The sequence below is a fragment of the Stigmatopora argus genome, chromosome 14 (genome assembly GCF_051989625.1).
Source record: "Stigmatopora argus isolate UIUO_Sarg chromosome 14, RoL_Sarg_1.0, whole genome shotgun sequence".
In the NCBI taxonomy this organism is placed as follows: domain Eukaryota; kingdom Metazoa; phylum Chordata; class Actinopteri; order Syngnathiformes; family Syngnathidae; genus Stigmatopora; species Stigmatopora argus.
The window spans coordinates 4,393,742-4,413,104 of NC_135400.1; the positions used below are offsets into that span (position 1 = coordinate 4,393,742).

Genomic DNA, 19,363 nt, shown 5'->3' on the forward strand with positions numbered 1-19,363 from the left:
TCGCAAAGTGTAGACGCAAATTAATTCATGCGGTCAACAAACAACAAAGACGGCCATTGGAGGAAAATAACATTTTTCCCCTTTCAACATTAATACCTCACTAGAAAACGGGTTATAATTTTATATTCACTTTTTTGTTATCATCACTCGGACATGGTATTGAAAAGAGTAAAACTGAACCTATGTAAGGTAACAAGATATTAATAAACCAAAACAAAAAAACGGAAGTGAATAAAATTCCTAGAAGAAAATACACATGGCCCAAATTTATTTGAATGTATTTCCTTTTCTTTTCTTATTGAATTAACATTTGTTTTAAATGATTTAAAAATGTTTAGAATTATTTATATTTTGTATTACTAATGGTTTTTCATTTTTTTTTAAATTTTAAGTAATAATAATAATTCTCTCCAAAATGAGTGTTCAATGTATTAGTTTTTCAATCAATTATATTTATGTATTTGTTTTTTCTATTGCCCATGCCAAAGTATATGTGCTAACAACACTCGTACTACAATTGGATGGCAAATGGGGACCGCAAAATATTTGTCCCGTGGGCGGGAAATTGGCCCTAGAACTGCAAGTTTGAATGGAATGTTCTAAATGAATGGTATAAAAATATTAAAGGATCATAATTCGTACATGAAAGGGTTAATATTTTTGCTTCACTGCTATTTATGCGTCAGGTTGGAATTCATGCATCTGATTGGTTGATGAGTCACCTGACTTGCCTCGAAGCAGCTGGGTAAATATGGCGTCAGTCTCACTGTGTAATGATAATGTGTTATCTGTCTGCAAACGGTGTGCTTGCTGGACGTATTAGTGAACGAGACGGCGTAACGGGAATGAAGATATTGAAGAGAAGACGGAGAAAGTTGCGTAATTTGAACGTCTCGTTCCTTGACATTGCATGAACTGATGATGGCCGTGTGGTGAGACTGGCGCTATATAATTGCTTTTGTTAGCAGGACGCTGACCCGTTTGCATGCATGAATTGACAGTCCATATATTTTGGACACGATCCACGATGCTATAGTTCTCCACAAGGAGACAATTTCTACATAGGATTGTGTATTTTTGGTGGAGAGTACGAAGATCACTGTGACTTAACATTATCTGACTGGCCTGCTCTCTGACAGCTTCTTCATAATTGATAGATGAGCTGCACAGTGTGGTGTCTCTCATGCCTTCCTCTAGAATAGCACTATGATAGGTTCACCAGATGTGGTGGCTTTCACAAAAGAGGATGATGATTTTCAGGCTAATCTTGACCCATGGGCAATTCCAGAGGAATTCTCTATTCCCCTCCATCCTCCAGCTGACTCCAACCCCTGGGCCAAAACCTCATACGCTAAGTTCACCAAAGACTTCATCCTCATTTCAGAGTTCTCCGAACAAGTGGGTCCTCAGCCCCTCCTCACCATTCCCGAGGACCCCAAAATCTGGGGCACCTTTGATCTCAATTACTTTTCCCTTCGCATCATGTCAGTGGACTACCAGGCCTCCTTTGTGGGGCATCCCCCTGGCAGTGGATATCCTCGACTCAGTTTTGTGGAAGACTCAAGGGTCGTACTGGGTGACTCTAAAGAGGGTGCTTTTGCATATGTTCATCACCTTACACTGTATGACCTGGAGGCGAGGGGCTTTGTGCGGCCATTTTGCATGGCATATGTTTCAGCAGATGAGAGGAAAATCATGTTACAGTTTCAGGAACTCTCCATTCGCTTCTCCAAAGCCTCGGAGTGCTTAAAGGCTGGCAACCGCAGAGCCTTCGCCAAAGAACTTCACAGAAAGCTTCGAGACCTAGAGTAAGTGTGCTTTCTTAAATCAGTACAACCAGTGTTTCCATTTAATTGATAACTAAACAAAGATATTAAACATTATAATTTCACCCTCACTTAATTTTAACTTTGTACAGAATTAAACAAAAATATAGACTCCCGGAAAATTAATGAGATGGAATGCTGGTCAATGAATTCAAATAGAGAACCTGACTTTCCTATAAATGGTGTTTATGGGAATTTTCAAGAATCTGAAAAGTAAATTGCAAAACGTCCTGAATGTGTTTTCTTCTGGAGCGGATTCAATTAAAATGCAATATTTGTCGTGGGAACAGTAAATTTGGAACATTTCTACATTTGCATCTGAAAAAATGTGGAATACCAAAAATATATATAAGCTTAAGAACAGACTTATTCACTGGCTGAGCGGACAGCTAAGACAAGATGGGCTCTCGTCCAGTCACCAACAAGAGGCATTGATTTGAAGCATCTAATTGTGATGCGTTTGAAGTTTCCAAGATCAATGTATCACTAAATGAGTAGCTGTCACAGCTTAGTATTTATGTCCAGTGAGGCAACCACAAAAAGTTGCTGCCTTCATCAAAAGGGAATGCATGTAAAAAAAACTCGCACAAATAATAATAGTACATAATTTGCACAATTTGTTTCATAATGATGTGCATCAATTTTATAAATATTGAAATGCATATTCATAGACTACTAGTACTACTACTAGACCCAAAATTTCTACTATATTAGTGTATATGTTAACACTGCGCATTTGGCTACACGGAATTTATTCGCAAATCGAAAGAGCCTGCCGTGAGTGAATTTTTGGTTGTGTACAAAGATCACAGGGTTCATGTAGACTTTAACAAACACTATGGCGAAGGATGCATTTGAAATATGAACCTCAGAATCTGTGAAACAGACACTACAACTACTGACCCAATGTGTCTAAAAAGTTAATTGATTTTTCTTTTTTCTAATTTTCTATTTTCATGTTTGATATCAAGTAGTGCGCGGTGCATACTGGGATATATACAACAGCATTTTCATTTCTACAAAAAAGAAGCCTATTATAAAGCATTGTGCTCTTTTATACCTTGGAATCTTTAAAAATATTTTTCCCTCTGTCTAAAAAGAGTTAATTGATTTTTCTTTTTTCTAATGTTCTATTTTCTTGTTTGACATCAAGTAGTGCGCGGTTCATGCTGGGATACCATGCTTGCCGCGTATTTAACGTTGACAAATTTAGAGGCGGTCCTTCTTGGTGCTTTCGGTTTATGAAAATTTCTGTAATCTCTCCATCCACACACGAGCTACTATTTCACAGCAACTGCCAGTTGACTACCAAGAAACGCTGGCCACTTTCCGCACATACTGCAGAAACAAGATTACTGAAAAAAAGATCCGGCCAGAGCATATAATCAAAATGGACGAGGTTCCACTCGCCTTTGACATTCCTGTGAACCTCACTGTGGCTAAAACAGGAGCGCGTTCAGTGAATGTTATACCTTGCTGTTGTTAAAAGATAAAACTGTGTCACGAAAATACTAATACTTTACCTCGGAGAAGATAATAAAACAGTTGTTTATTCATTTTGGCAGTGAAAGGAGTTGTCAGAAAGCTGATTTTGTAACCTATTAACAAAGTTTGACTGACCTATCTAACTGATTTGTTGACATTACCTCTAGCGTAGCACCGTCTAATGGTAACTCGACTGTAGCGCCTTATAATGCGGTGCGCCTTATATATGGAAACATTTTAAAATGTCATTCACTGCAGGTGTGCCTTATAATGCGATGCGCCTTATAGTGTGGAAAATATGGTACTCTGTTTTTAGATGCTCCCAAGAAGTACTAAATATTTGTCTGTGGTGAGATATGAATATACTGCTGCATACCTTATTTCCAGAAAACTGAGCCATGTCAGTTTGAAAATCTTATTTTTAGCAAAATGTTTTACCATGGTTTCCCTCATATAAATGGCAATTATAAAGCAAACCAAAAGCAATGATTTGAAAACTTTTGTCCCCCTTTTAGGTACACTTACTCTGTTTTGCAGAGGGAAGAGGGCCTGCAAAGAGAGGCAGGGACACAGAGCGTGTACTCTGCTCAGGCTGTGGAAAAGGCCAATGAACTTGCCAACGTGGAAAAGAGCATATACGAGCACAGAGACCTCCTTAAGCAGATCAGCTCATACCCACATCGTCCTCGCAGGGACCCTCAAGCTGTTGCGTGTCAGATGTGTATGAGCGAGTGTGAAGAGCTTTTTGCCAAGTATGCCAAGCTAGGCAATCCATTGAGTTGCAATGATGAAAGGGAGAAGGAAGGAGATGTTTGGGGACGCAACGGTCATAAAGGTGAAGTGGGAATGGATGAAGACGAATGTGTCAAACGCAGACCTTCTTATACGCCGCAGCTGATCAAAGCCAAATCTGCAAAATGTTTTGACAAGCGCCTCAAGACCCTCCAAGAGCTGTGCGATAACAACTTCTATGAGGCCACTGTGGAGCTTCTGAAGGAGACGGAAAAGAGTTTCCGAGGTGACCTCTGCTACCTGCATACCCGTCGTTTGCATCGAGCCCTGCGGAGGGAGCAGAGAATTATTAACTTTTTATTCGAGGAGGAAATCTGTGAAGATGACTACGATGATCTCGACAGCAGGGCAAGATTAAGAACATTTTGTGCTATGAACCATGCTGTAGAAAACCTCACACTCATAAGTCCAGAACCTATTGTAGGTGGATCAGAACCTCTAAAGCCTTACGACCCTGCCTCAGAAACTCGCCATACGCCAAGTCTCACGCTAGAAGATGGAGATCTCCAATTCTCTTGTTTTGACCCAGATATGGATATCCAGAAGTGCTTTGAGAAGCCTAATGGTAACTGTAGCAATCAAACAAGTTCAAAGGCAGTTTTAGATCAAGAGTCTGACTCGACTCCAGATTGCGACTATAAAACTGATGTGGATGGTCAGAGCAACAGTCAATGGGTGGAGGCTGCTACTGATGAAGAAAGGGACCCCCAGGCTTCGTCAGAAGAAACTACCAAGGAGGAAATATGCGAGGACTCAACGCTGGTTCCGTTGGATGCCGCCTGCTGTATGGCTCATGAACGATTTATTGATAATCCGCCCGATGTTGCGCCCCATATCACTGTTAATATCCAGAATACTCAAATCCTGGTGGTCAAGCGGGAGCCCCAGGCCCTACGTCCACTCCTGGATGACTACGCCGTGGGATCTCCGACCTCGGAGAGCCATGCTGCTGGACTCCTGGGAGATGCTCTGTCCCATACTTCAGCTGAAGACGGGTCTGATTGTACCATGAGTACGTCTACCGGTTCTGATTGGACTGCCTCCCCTCTGGGCAACAGGTTGATCCTGACTCTGCGTCAGAAGAAGAAGGCGGGACAGGGGGCCTTGCGGTTCGTGCGACAGTATCCCTTTGCTATTCAGGCTCTGTGGTGTTTGCTGAGCGGAAGGACACTTGTGGTGCTTGGGGCTGATGAGGGGAGAGTTCGCCGGCTGGTTTCTGCCTTGGCCCTATTTGTACCCGCTCCAGGGAAATGTGGAGAGCGGGTGCAAGCATGGCTTTGCTGTCCTTTTACCCTTACTGACCTGCACAGGTGGAAACTTATTGGATTGCAAAGGTGAGCATTCAAGAAAAAATACATCCAACATAATTAGATATGTGACAACAAATCGACATAGTGATATATCCCACCAGGTTATCCGTAAGCTCCTGACAAGAATTGATATACTATATAAATATTGTTACTATTTAATCGATGGAACAGCATGTTGCTACCTAAGTTTTTCATTATTATTCTTTTTTACTACAAATATGGCTATAATAATTCAGACAGCCAATATACCTTGATTTACTCATATGTCAAATCATCAAGGGTTCCCACCGAAATGTCCTAAAACAAATTAATTTGTTCCAACCCTCTGAAAAACAACAACAAATAACAGGATATATTTGAATGGAAAAATATTTTTATTTGTTCTAATTCGTAATCTATTAACAGAGTAACAAATAACTAGTGGTTTAATAGTACTAAAATGTGTTTAATAGTTCTAAAATTAGATGGATTTCGTGGAAGGGAGAGAGTGAAAGAGAGAGGGGGGACTTTTTGCATGGCAACGCGCTCGTAACATAACATAAACGCATTTAAATGAACTTGGATTACGATGCAGACACCCTAAAAAATATGTTTAATCTAACCTTACACTAAACTTAATTCTAATTTTGATACCCTTTTTCTCCCGGGTTGGCTCTATTTGCCCCGCCTCCACCCTGACTTTCAGATGCAACCTATCGAGTGTTGTTTCCTTTTGTATTTCCTCCAAAATATTACGAAAATGATGCACATAAATGTCCTGACAATAGGGTAATGCACAACCACTTGCCAACGGTAAGTACTATACTCTTCTCGTATTGGCGAGCTAGCTCCGCCACCCGTACAACATTCTGCACTGACGAAAAGGGAAAAAAAACACTGAAAAAATGCAACGCTCTGCCCAGTGCTCGTAGAGACATTTCACGACGGAGTTGCGGCGAGATGAGGTTCTCATAAGCAGCCTCGCGGCTGTCTCGAATGCTTGTATTTCAAAAAATTTCTCGTATCTCAAGGTAAATATTTTCTAGAAATTTTACTTAATTTTATCTCAAACTGCTCGTATGTGGGGGCACTCGTATGTCAAGGTATATTACTGTACTAATCAACTTGTTCCTACCAAGAGTTTCAACAAGAATGCCTTTGATATTGTCCACTCAATGACGGCACAAGATGTCCAAATCATTTCAACTTGTAAGGGGCAAGTGAACATTCCCATATATCGGTCAGGATGTATTGGAAATCTACTCTAATCTATTCACAGACAGTCCTCCGAGGTGGATGTCTATTGTTGTCGACGGCAGGTAGGGGGTTCAATTTTGAGTCGCGTCTTTATTAATGTTAGTGTACTTACGGGCAACTCCTGTTGATTTTGCGTCTTTACGAAAACATTCTTTTGCAACATTCTTTTAAACAAATAAGTGTTTTTAAACTCATTGATTGCTTTTGACAACGATAGACATTCAATCTGGAGGATTGGCTGAGTATACACACCTTTTACTTACTGCCTTAAGTAATACTCTACAGTTGTTTTAAAAAATAAAAACTCATTGCATGCTATTGATGGTGCTAGATGTCCAGTTCTTTTTGACCGGGAATATCAAATTCTATGCCATCAATTGTACCAAATGCGTTTACATAGACACTATTCTAGGAGAACGTTTTTGTCTAGAGGAAAATTTTAGCAGTGACATCATTTTAAAACGATACCATATGGAATTAAAAATACATAAAAAATATTGGGGCATATCACCATATTGATATATATTGTCACAGTGCTAATCACAACTGTTAATATGTATCCTCTCTCTCTCTCTCTCTCTCAGAGTGGCATCCCCTGTGGGTTCAAGCATCATGTACTCACTGTCTCGCTATAGCCGCTACATTTCCATCCTGGACGCTGACCAGAAGACATTGCGCTGTCCGCCTTATTGTGGAGAACTGCTCACTAACATGGCTGACCATCGGACCTATGTTCGCCGAGGTTCTACGTACTTCCTTCATGTGCAGAGCATTCTGTGCCGTCTAGTGGCCAAAGCCTTTCTGTTCACCTTCACCCATCACCTTCACCTGCCAGTGAACCATACAGAGGGGTCAGCTGGGGTGGAGACCCGACGCAACTGCTTCCTTCGGGAGCAGCTAGGGGACGACGACAGCCAGATAGTGCTCTACCTCAGCCAGCTGATTAATCAGCACTACCTGCATGGTGCTGACGGCTGCAGTGCAGCAGCGCCTTCTTTTAGTTTTAACTACACCACCAGCGTTTTATACAAAATCTGATGTTTTTTTATTTTTTAATTATTTTTGTTTTATTTTATTTTTTATTTTTACAATAGTAAACATGTTCACCTTTTTAGTTTTTTAATGTACTAAAGATTATCTTGTGCTTGAAGATGATCATTTTAACATGGGATTAAACTGGTTTTATTGTAATGTGTGTTGCACCAATACCGATGGTATCGGTACATATATAACACTAAAATGCGTTATTTAATAGGGAGTACTAAGAAATAATGTTCCAATACCTTGCAATAAATAATTTGACAAGTTAGTTTCCAACGGCTGGCTGTCTCACCCAAAATGGTTCCCGGCAACCCACACTGGCATTATTTTAAAAAAGCGCGTTTCCCTTCCCAAGATGATTATCGACGTCCAATCATGTGTCGTCCAATCATACTACTTCTGTGAATTGCAATCAGTTCATCGCCAACAGGTTGCCTGCAAGTGTACGAACGCAGCAAGCCCTCCGACTTTAATTGAATTGGACATCTCGTGGTGTTAATGGCAAACGATGAGTCTAATCAATTACATGGCAGTCAAATGAATATGTCTTGATTTAGTATCTAAAGAATAAAAAACAAAACATTTTTCAGTGGTATCAGAACAGAATCTGCATTGGCCGAAACCGGCCGATATCGGTGCAACACTAACTTTAATATCTCTGCATAAAATCTGGGCTGTGTGTGTATCGTAAATGAGAAAACTAGCATATGTCGGTAAATGGATCAGTTGTTAAAGCATGTTGACTCAAATCTGCAAATACTGTAATCCTGACACAAAAGTCTAAATGTTTGCACATATCGGGTTACGTTGCAGGATGAGACACTTCTCAAATGTGTAATGTATCTTTGCATTTTTTTTTATTACAGTAAAAATGAATTTGACCCTACTTTTCTTGTACAAAAATAGCCAGTTTGGCCACAGACAATGCTGATTTTACAATGTGGGACTTTCAACAGTAAATTTCATTTTTGAGAAGGTGAAGCGAGCAGTCCCTGATGCTTTTCCAAGCTTGATAAATTGGATGCAATTGTCTTCACGTGATAAGGCATGTCTTTGAAGAAGTCTGTGGTTACTTTGAGGTGCACAAAAAAAACTGCAGCTAGTATTTATTAATGTGCTATTTTGTGGAATTTTGACTTCAAAGCTATTTAATCTTAATGTATTGAATTTCACTGTTGTCTTAAAGGTGTGATACTTACTGTTATGGCATCAGCATGGGCCTGTTCTGTGCCACAGTTAATTATATCGATAGTGTTGCCGCTCTATCATGGGGGAAATTATTGTTATAGACAGGGTGCACAAGTTGGATTGTTTTAGGTGAGGAACAATTGGATCTTAGATATATTTATAAAACCTGTTTTATCGTTGCCTGATCAGTGGTCTTTGTTGATTGTAACCACAAATCCGATGTTTTTTTTAAATATTACCTGTAACGTGTCTTCACAAATTTCAGAAATTTGAAACACCACTGAAACAACCATATGAAAGAATGATTTTTTTTTTAAATACATTTTTCCATTGCAAATTCTGTATTGCTGTACCAACTATAAAAGTTAAACATGTGATTGCATGGAGTTGGAAGGTCATGGTGGGAGTATCAATTTCATCCTTAAATGGATATTGATTATGAAGGCATTTTTTATGTCTCTTCTATCAACTGTTTCATGAACTTATTTTAACGCAAAGAACTTAGCGTATCGTTACATTTCTCTTGGCACATTTATTTTAACCAGTTTGTTGCATGTGACCTAACAAATAGATTTCCCATGTTTTTAACCAATTTCCCCGTTCAGCAAAAAAAGTGAATGTAAGCCATGTCGCAGTGTGCGTAACATGTAAACACTCAGTGTCCTTATATTACATTTATGTCTTATCTGTGAAATTTTGGTGTCGGACGGTGAAGTGGTGGTATTATTTTCAGCAGATTGTGTCTTATTTTTTTCTTACTGTATATACTAATGTTGCACGGATACCGATACCGATTCTGACACCTGGGTACCGCACAAATACTACTCCCCCCCCAACTTTATTACTACACTGCATACTCAAGTGTAAAGTACGTAATTCCTATCATGGCTTGGTCAGACACTGCGGTAGACGTCCAATCCCTTTTAAGAGGAAATGTTCATTCATTCGCTGCTGCCATTCCGCTTTAAATACATTTGATGTCAACTAGAGATGAATTCATTAAAATTCATAGAGGGATGAAAAGAGCCTGATTGGACATCTATCATAATACCAGTGAAAGAGTTACATTTTGGTAATTTTGTTCATTAAATTATTTGCATCCATTAAAACTTTTGCACTTATATTTATTTCCCTTGGAGTTATGATTCCACTGTTATATTTATTCATTTTCTGTCCTGCTTATCCTCACAAGGGTTGCAGGGGTGCTGGAGCCTATCCCAGCTGACTACGGGCACCAGGCAGGGGACATCCTCAATTGGTGGCCAGCCAATCGCAGGGCACAAGGAGACGGACAACCATTCACGCTCACACTCATAGCTAGGGGCAATTTAGAGTGTTCAACCAGCCTACCCTGCATGTTTTTGGAATGTGGAAGGAAACCGGAGCACATGAAAAAAACCCACGCAGGCCCAGGGAGAACATACAAACTCCACACAGGGGGACCAACCTCGGATCGAACCCATGACCCCAGAACTACCTACATGGCCGCCCGACCGCCCACTGTGATATTGAACATTAAACTGACAATTAAAAAGAAGTGCTTCAAGAGATATGTTTCTACGGCTTGTCTGTAATGTACTTATGCTACCTTTAGAATTAGCTTGAATTATATATATAACCTACTGATTAGGTTGTGCATATCACACATTTTTGAGTTTGATTACTTTAGTACTGTTCCATTATCAGCAATATATTGAGGATTAAAAAAACAAAGAACATTTCAATTTATTCATTATCTGAAACGCTATTTGGTCCCCAGGCCGCCACTTTGATACCTGTGTGAGGCAGTGTTAACTTCCAATTCAGCTATGCTGCGATTTGTAGTACTAAGCATTTCTTTTGACAATGTACCCTCCCTATACATCTTACATACATCATCTCTTTCAACCAATGCCTTAAAATTATATTGTCCTACTTAATTCTAGTTAATTAGCACTGTCAGTCACAATTTAAATTCCTTAAACTGATACAGATATTAAATTTAAGTTGCTGTGAAAAAAATAATTTTAGGCTCCTAAATAAATGACCAATTTTGACTCAACGGCTACCTTTGAGTATAAGTCCGAGTATTGAAAGTTAAAAGATGAGTTCTTGACAGGAGGCCAGTCACTCAGAACTGTTTTATTCAAATTATCCCAATAAACAGGTTTTAAAAACAAAAATAAATTCACACCAAGCTCTTTTTAAATGAAAAAACAAAACAAAAACAAATCACTACTGAAAAAAGACCTAAAGACAACTTCACCTAGAGGTATTGAAGATAAGGGTTTTAGACAGGTTACAGTCATAAAAACAGCTGTAGCAAATACAAGAAGGCCCCTCTCAGTGAACTTCTTAGCCATTTTCCGACCGTTGGGAATGATGTTGTCCAGAATAAGGAAACATTTTTAAAGCAGGTGTGACAGCAAAGGTGGAGTTCAAGTCTTGATGTTCTACACTTAACCTGAACATCCTCTGCAGCCACAGTGGGTGCATTCAATGATCCTTCCCTACAAAGAAATGAGAACTCATGAGGGTGAGGCGAGGAAGTGTTTGCCATACATTAGTGCTGCACAATATATGCTAAACAATATCAAATTTTCTATTGACATTTTATTCTTTTGTTATTATCACCTTGTACAGACATAGTGATACAGTAGTACCTCGACATACGAGTGCCCCGACATACGAGTAAAATTTCGGGCAACTATTTATTTTGAGATACGGGACAAATTTTGATTGTTGCATTTTTTCAGTGTTTTTCCCCATTAGTCAGTGCGAATGGCGTATATACTACTTCTTATTGGCAAGTGGTCGTGCATTATCCTATTGTGAGGACATTTGTGTGCATCATTTTCGGAATCTTTTAAAGGGAATACAAAAGCAAACAACCCTCGATAGGTTGCATCTGAAAGTCAGGGTGGAGGCTGGGCAAATATAGCCAACCCGGGAGAAGAAAGGTATAAAAAAATGTAAAACAAAATTAGAATTAAGTTTAGTGTAAGGTTAGATCAAACTTATTTTTGAGTGTGTCTGCATCGTAATCCAAGTTCATTTAAATTAGTTTGTTATGTTACGAGCGTGTTGCTGTGCAAAAAGTCCCCCCCCCCCTCCGTCTCTCCCCCCTCCACGAAATCCGTCTAATTTTAGTACTATTAAACACATTTTAGTACTATTAAACCACTAGTTATTTGTTACTTTGTTAATAGAAAGTGAATTAGAACAAATAAAAATGTTTTTCCAATCCAGTATCCTGTTTTGGGTGTTTTTTCAGAGGGTTGGAACAAATTAATTTGTTTTTAGTTCATTTCTATGGGAAACGTTCGTTTGAGTTACGAGAAAATCGACATAGGAGCTCGTATTAAGCTCGTATCCCGAGGTACCACTGTATTGTACTAACTTTACACGGGAGTTTTAGTTTGCTGCAATACTTCAAGGTGGTGGACTTTTTGCTTATTTAACAATTACAGCAGGTTGGTATTTCTATTCAAAAATGAGTGAAGGAAGAACCCTGTTATAATTGTTATATAATTTTTCATAAAATAATTAAAAATCTATATTCATGAAAATTGTGTAAAACCATGAGACTTACAACTTCCAGCTTGCTTTTAGGAACTCTGCAAATACAGTTTGTCCCGAAGTTGGTGTCACGTGTTTGGATGCAACGGAGGCAGCATAGGTTCTCATAACCCTGCTTCTTCCACTTGGCAATCAGGTTCTTGTCAGCGTAACCTTCTTTTATGCAATATTCGTACAGCTCTGTACAAGACACACACCAAGGAAAAACAAACGTCAGTTTAGCATCTATTACGCTACAACAGACCTGGGGATTGTACGGCCCCGGGGCCGCATAGAGCGCTTGTGTTGGTTGAGACCAGCCCGTGTAAGGTTGATTGGAAATGACAAAATAAATGAAATTTCAAATTTTACCTCAAGCATGGACTAAGGTGGCATTGCTTATATTTTGAAGTCATTGTTATCTTAATGTGTATAATGACGCAATACGGAAACTTAAACCCTCCAAAATGCTGGGTGATGCTAAAAAAAAGAAAGCCAGATACTGAATGCAGAGTTTTTAGTTGGCAGAGAGCAGATGGCTGTGTTTAAGGATTACAATTTGAATCGGCATTGCCAGAGTTAACATGCGGAGAAATACAAAAAGATTTAGCGACGCTGAAAGGGCTCAAAAATCGGATGCTTTACTAGTCAGCTACAAAAGCGGCAAATATTTTTTTTTAAACCAAGAATCACGGATCCAGGGGTGCAGCAACCAAGACAAGCTTTGTGATAGCTCACAAAATCGCTAAAAACAGCAAGCCATTCTCTGAAGGGAAATTTGTCAGAGTGCTTGGTGGACTCTGCAGTACTAATACGCCCAGGCGAACCGTGACAAGAAGTAATGAGGACATTGCGTGGAACCTGGAGCTTCAGCTGCAACATAAAGTAGCAAGTTTTGACTTTTTCTCCTTGGCATTGGACGAGAGCTGCGATGTCAGAGACACAGGCCAGTTACTCGTATTTGTTCGAGGGATAGCGAACTTCCAAGATTACGGAGGAGCTGGCAGCATCGCGGTGAATGCACGGGATTTTTGACGTCTTTTGGTCCTGCCCTCCACAATATTTTGTTTCTCATGTGGCCCCCTAGAAAAAAATACTTGCCCATCCCTGCTGTCTCTGGAACGCACACGCAGTTACAATTGACAGGAAAGCGTCTCGAATTAAGCCCAAGAAGTAAAACATTTATTTCTTCGACATTACCTCTGCTGATGGCTTTTCTTTTGAAGAACAGGTCGTAGATGTATCGACTCCGCTGATGATGCAGTCTGAAAATCGGCCAAAGAGCTTCCACTTTACGCTTACCCTCGTGTGGTTCCGTTTCCGCTAATAACAAGCAGAACAGAGGATCAGAAACTGAAATCGCAAACGGTGGAAAACAACACACTGGACGCTATATTTTTAGTCAAATATTAACATAATGTGTACGTTTTCCCGGAAACCATTTACTTTTGATTTCAATAGAGCATCTAGTGATCGCTGGCTAAAATGTTGATGTCCTTAACCGCGCAAGGGCTAAATAGCGCGGTTGGAGCTTACCTTCCCTCATTTTTTGATCTAGCTCATCCAAAGTAGGCTCAATGAGTTCCCAACCGTCTGGAGGTGGCTTACGACTTCTCTTAACTTTAGGCATTTTCTTACAATTTTCCCGAAACCGAGCTAAGGATGTTACTCTGTTTAGGTCGCTTTAGCGCTGGGGCCCTTTAGTTAGCCGTCATCAGGGTCCTTCGAAATATCGTGTGACGTCACGACATAAATAACTTTATTAATATATGTTTTAAAATGATTTTAAATTCCATATTGGTATTTAATTATTCCAATAAATCAATTTGATTAGTTTTAATGCGTTTTGTGCATAAATGACACAAGTAGTCCACGGTTGTTTTCGTGATATTGCATCACTTTAAGGACCAGGTTGCCTTTAAGAAAATCGAAATACATTTGTGTGTTTATATCGCACAATGTACTGATTATGAATTTAAATAATGGTTAAAATAATGACTTCATTCCCCGGTGAGATGCGCTTGATATCACGCCAACACTTTAACCTTTAAACTATATGAACAGGCATATCCACAGCTGCCAAATACGACTCGGTTGTGTTGCTCCTTTAGCAGCTGTCAGCCGTCTTCGGCCTTATATGTCTTTTCTGTTTTTATTGTCAGTCACAAATTACTATACAGTATTTACTCATCAAAATGCCCAAGGGAGGTAAGTCTATTGTGTAGAATGACAATTTTATTTATTCATTTTATAAACTCGTCTAAATATGTACGTATACATTTAGCAAGCATTAGCCACTTAAGGTAAAAAAAATGTGTTCAGTTAATATTTCTGTCGTCTTAATGGTGTTACAATCTGTATATAACGGGTTTATGTCAAATCAATTTTCGTCTTTACTGTAAATAATAGTAAACACAGAAAATCTGTCCACGTCTGTCATTTTTTCTGTAGGTAGGAAAGGTGGCCACAAGGGTCGCATGCGGACCTACACAAGTCCTGAGGAGATCGACGCCCAGATGAAGGCGGAGAAGGAGAGGAAAACGGTAAATAGAATAAAAAGCACGGCTCACTTAATAAACTTTAGAAAACATTCCCCCATCAGTTGTCTTACCACTACTTCTGATTTGCTGGTCAACAGACTTTTGTGCAGTTCAAGGTTTAACAATTTACTAGTATTGTACCCATGCCCTATTTTGGCTCCTAACACTGGCTTTGTAATACCGATATCACGTTTTGAAGAAATGTACCTCATCTCATCTCATTTTCTGAACCACTTTTTCCTCACTAGGGTGGCAGGGGGTGCTGGAGACTATCCCAGTGGGGGACATCCTGAATTGGTGGCCAGCCAATTGCAGGGCACAAGGAGACAAACAACCATTCACGCTCACAATCACATCATGTCCAATCAGCCTACCGTGCATGTCTTTGGGAATGTGGGAGGAAACCGGAGTATCCGAAGAAAACCCACGGAGGCCCAGGGAGAACTAGCAAACTCCACACAGGTGGTCCGACCTGAAATTGAACCCACTGTGAGGCCGACGCGCTAACCACTCAGCCGCCGGGCCGCCCCGTAAGGGAAGAAATTTACTATTTATTTATATTTTTTAAGACTCAACTCCTTCATATGTAATTGTTATAATGACTTAGTCAGACACTGCTTATCTCATTGTCTGCCCTTGTCGGTGCCAGATGTCCAATTCAATTGTAATGATAATTTATTTGGGCTTCTACTACTGATAAAAAACATTTAAATTCACAGCAGAAAGATAATTGGCTGCCACGATTTCACATCTATTATTATCTATGGAAATGTGACAAATGCTTAGTTGGAAGTCATTGTGTAGGGTGACAAATAGTTGGAAACTAGATTTCTAGATAGTACATACCACACCTGTATAATTTATGCTGTAAATACATGGCCTGTATTTTTTTTTGTTCCAGGATGAGGAGGAAGGTGCAGCTCAGACTGATATTACAGAGAAGTTACAGGGATCGGGATCAGATGACAGTGACGATGAAGCTTCACAGGTACTACCGTCATTGATTTTTTATTTTTTTTTTTATTCTTCTCCAATATATAATTCTGTCAACTGTTAACCTAACCAATATGTTTCCAGAGAAAGAGGGTAGGTGTCGAGGGCTTGATCGAAATAGATAACCCCAACAGAATCGCTCAGAAATCCAAGAAAGTTACACACATCGAGTTGGATGAGCCCAAGCAATTGTCGAGGAGAGAAAGGTTTGTGTCCATACGAGTCAATCGAACCCTACAATGACATGTACAATTTAAAATAAGAAGTTTTTCTTAGAGCTTGGCCAAGTTGCTTGTTTGTTTGTGTCTATTTTCTGTTGAGTCTATTTATAAAGCATATGCACAAGTGAGTGAAGGTTATTTCCTTCTACAGAGAGGAAATTGAGAAGCAGAAAGCAAAGGAGCGTTATATGAAGATGCATTTAGCAGGGAAGACGGATCAAGCCAAAGCTGATCTTGCTCGCCTCGCTATCATCAAAAAACAGAGAGAAGAAGCGGCGAGAAAGAAAGAGGAAGAGAAAAAAGGTTAGTATATGTATATATGTGTGTATACAGTGGGGCAAACAAATATTTGGCCAAACACCAATTGTGCAAGTTATCCTACTTGAAAAGATAAGAGAGGCCTGTAATTGTCAACATGGGTAAACCTCAACTACGAGAGACAGAATTTGGAGAACCCCCCCCAGAAAATCACATTGTTTAATTTTTAAAGAATTTATTTGCAAATAATGGTGGAAAATAAGTATTTGGTCATTACCAAAAGTTAATCTTAATATTTTGTTATGTACCCTTTGTTGGCAATAACAGAGGCCAAACGTTTTCTGTAACTTCACAATCTTTTCACACACTGTTGCTGGTATTTTGGCCTATTCTGCCATGCAGATCTCCTCTAGAACTTGAACTAACCCTAACCCTAGACTTGCGGGCCAGAATGGATACTAAAATTTGACAGAGGGGCCGGGCCAGGAGCATTTGGACACGCAATGTAATTTATCAAACCTGGGGATTGAAATATAAGAAAAAAGACACAATTGAAGGTGAAAATTTATTTTCAAATTTATTTTCAACATTAAGAACATATTATTATTCAACGAAAGAAAGCAGTCTTTAAATTGAGAGTGATGAGCGGCATGTTAATTAAGCTACTGTACTGCTGCTGTGTGTACATGTGCAAGTTGCTATTTTTAACACAGTAGAGAAACTCACATTTCAGTAGGAACTGTTGTGTCCCTTTTTTTGCCAGTGCATCAAAATCTGGAGTTAGTGCGCCATCTATCTGGAAAACGAGGGTATTGCAGGGGAAAGGGAAATGAATGAGGTCATTGATTTTTACTATAATTTGGACAACGTCGGCGGGCCGGATTAAAAAGCCTAACGGGCCGTATATGGCCCGCGAGCCGTAGATTGCCCAAGCCTGAACTATATCTAGCTCATCGCTCATCTCATTTTTTGGTGGCCAGCCAATCGCAGGGCACAAGGAGACAAACAACCATTCACGCTCACACTCATACCTAGGGGCAATTTTAGAGTGTCCAATCTGCCTACCATCTTTTTTTGGAATGTGGAAGGAAACCGGAGTACCCGGAGAAAACCCACACAGACCATGCAAACTCCACACAGCTGGACCGACCTGGAATTGAACCCAGGACCCCAGAGCTGTGAGGTCGACGTTATAACCACTCAAGCCGCCGGGATGCCCTTATTACAATATTTTTTTCATGAAATTGATTCTTTATGAATGACCCTGTCTAATTTAAGAATAATATATGGGAACTCTTTCATATTTTCATCCATGCTTTTCTCTTGCAGCAAGAGAGGCGAGAGAAGCAGCAGCAGCGGCAGCGAAAGGATTAAGCTCCCTTTCACTAAAATGATGCAAAGTATCATTTCTACGCTTATGAACTGAGGCAATATGAAATAGACTTAAAGAAAAGGAAAAAACTGCTACGAAGAGTTTTCAACTTACCACTGGAATATAATGGCTTGGATTGGTAAAACTGCAGTTTGGTCCCATATATAATTGGAATGAAGTTATGAGCTTTTACATCATATGAATCTGATCAAACTGATCATTTTGCCATGTCCCCTTGTTATTGAACATTCGAGTTGTTGAATTTTGCACTGTACATAACCTAGTCATTAAAATATTTCACACTACTAAGATGAAAATGTTCCAACATTCCTTATTTAGTGGTTTGCTATTTTCTTAGCTGTACCCAGTGGCCTAGCTATGGTCTTTAGAGCTCCAAGCACAAAATCCCTTGCGCTCCCTTTCCAACTGTGCACACCACAAAAATGTTTTTTGCATACATAAATTCATATTAATTAAGTAAACAATGTACAGGGCCTCACCAAAAGAAAACTAAAATTGACAAACAATATAAATGAAAAAATTAAATGGAAAAAACATTGAATACTACAAATAAACTTGGTTTATTATATATATATATATACATATACATACATATATATACATATATATATACATAAATACATATATACACATATATACATAAATATATAGAGAGAGATATACATATATATATATATATATATATATATTTATATATATATATATATATATATATATATATATATATATATATATATATATATATATATATATATATATATATATATATATATATATATATATATATATATATATATATATATATACATTGAATTAGCATAATTTATTCCAGGATTTTTAATACTACCCTGTAAAAGCCAAATCGTAAAGCTACTCTACCATGGCAAAAAAAATATCTGCTACAGGAGGAAGTATATTTTCATTTCGGGGGATGTTTGATTTCGTTTGACGTTTCGTAATTTGGATTGTTTACGTAATATCGCAACCAATGTTTCCCATGGAGGCTTTTTGTAACCTGAATATTTCATATATGGAAGCATTCATAAGTAGAGGTACCACTGTAATGTCATATAAAATCGACTTACACTCTTAAAGTGAGAGTAACTTGGTTTTTGTCACAAAATCAAATGATGGCGTCAAGTGAAGGTTGCTATGTTACAATGGGGTTGGCTACTAGCTTGTGTCGTTTCAATTAGCCAATTCTTAGTGTAATTCTCTTCATGGAGTACATCTAGGCGGCCCTTGGGGCCCCTCTAATGGAAGGACCCCCCAAAAAAACTATTTACAAGACTTGTCTGTCTGCTAAACCCACTGATGGCTGTGCAAGTATAGATTAATTGAGGATTTTGCCACATACATCATGATTGAGCCTGGCTTGTGGTTGAGCGATCAAGGGCTCAATCCCAGCTATGACTTTCTTGTGTGGAGTTGGCATATTCTCATGAATGCTAGGGATTTTTCCAGGTACTAGAAGCATGTCACGTGTGTGCCCATATGCCAGCCTAAAGATGGCGCTAAAGCGCTTAAGATCTATAGATACAAT

The 19,363-nt window shown here is 39.1% G+C and overlaps 3 protein-coding genes across 3 annotated transcripts; 2 read left to right on the forward strand and 1 right to left on the reverse strand.

Moving 5' to 3' along the window:
- Positions 1-722: 722 nt before the first annotated feature.
- Positions 723-8,009, forward strand: smcr8a (Smith-Magenis syndrome chromosome region, candidate 8a). The gene is made up of 3 exons (XM_077619575.1): positions 723-1,808; positions 3,827-5,437; positions 7,234-8,009. The coding sequence occupies exons 1-3, from the start codon at positions 1,207-1,209 to the stop codon at positions 7,685-7,687; spliced, it is 2,667 nt and encodes an 888-aa protein (XP_077475701.1). The 5' UTR covers positions 723-1,206; the 3' UTR covers positions 7,688-8,009.
- Positions 8,010-10,984: 2,975 nt separating this feature from the next.
- On the reverse strand, positions 10,985-14,155 carry bud31 (BUD31 spliceosome associated protein). The gene is made up of 4 exons (XM_077619491.1): positions 13,952-14,155; positions 13,616-13,738; positions 12,450-12,616; positions 10,985-11,367 (listed from the first exon to the last, which is right to left on the reverse strand). Exons 1-4 carry the CDS (start codon positions 14,043-14,045, stop codon positions 11,317-11,319), a joined length of 435 nt encoding a protein of 144 aa, XP_077475617.1. The 5' UTR covers positions 14,046-14,155; the 3' UTR covers positions 10,985-11,316.
- Positions 14,156-14,230: 75 nt separating this feature from the next.
- pdap1b (pdgfa associated protein 1b) lies at positions 14,231-18,104 on the forward strand. The gene is made up of 6 exons (XM_077619490.1): positions 14,231-14,623; positions 14,867-14,958; positions 15,857-15,943; positions 16,033-16,154; positions 16,321-16,472; positions 17,757-18,104. The coding sequence occupies exons 1-6, from the start codon at positions 14,611-14,613 to the stop codon at positions 17,819-17,821; spliced, it is 531 nt and encodes a 176-aa protein (XP_077475616.1). The 5' UTR covers positions 14,231-14,610; the 3' UTR covers positions 17,822-18,104.
- Positions 18,105-19,363: the final 1,259 nt, after the last annotated feature.

Bases quoted from the DNA above. Each gene is read 5' to 3' on its own strand.
- bud31 (XM_077619491.1), bottom strand. From the start codon at position 14,045: ATGCCTAAAGTTAAGAGAAGTCGTAAGCCACCTCCAGACGGTTGGGAA. The intron at 12,617-13,615 runs GTAATGTCGAAG...TGTCTTGTACAG, and splicing joins AAGAAAAGCCATCAGCAGAG to AGCTGTACGAATATTGCATA. The intron at 11,368-12,449 runs GTAAGTCTCATG...ATTTCTTTGTAG, and splicing joins CTAAAAGCAAGCTGGAAGTT to GGAAGGATCATTGAATGCAC.
- pdap1b (XM_077619490.1), top strand. The intron at 15,944-16,032 runs GTACTACCGTCA...ATATGTTTCCAG, and splicing joins GTGACGATGAAGCTTCACAG to AGAAAGAGGGTAGGTGTCGA. The intron at 16,155-16,320 runs GTTTGTGTCCAT...TTCCTTCTACAG, and splicing joins CAATTGTCGAGGAGAGAAAG to AGAGGAAATTGAGAAGCAGA.
- smcr8a (XM_077619575.1), top strand. From the start codon at position 1,207: ATGATAGGTTCACCAGATGTGGTGGCTTTCACAAAAGAGGATGATGAT. The intron at 1,809-3,826 runs GTAAGTGTGCTT...TCCCCCTTTTAG, and splicing joins AGAAAGCTTCGAGACCTAGA to GTACACTTACTCTGTTTTGC. The intron at 5,438-7,233 runs GTGAGCATTCAA...TCTCTCTCTCAG, and splicing joins AAACTTATTGGATTGCAAAG to AGTGGCATCCCCTGTGGGTT.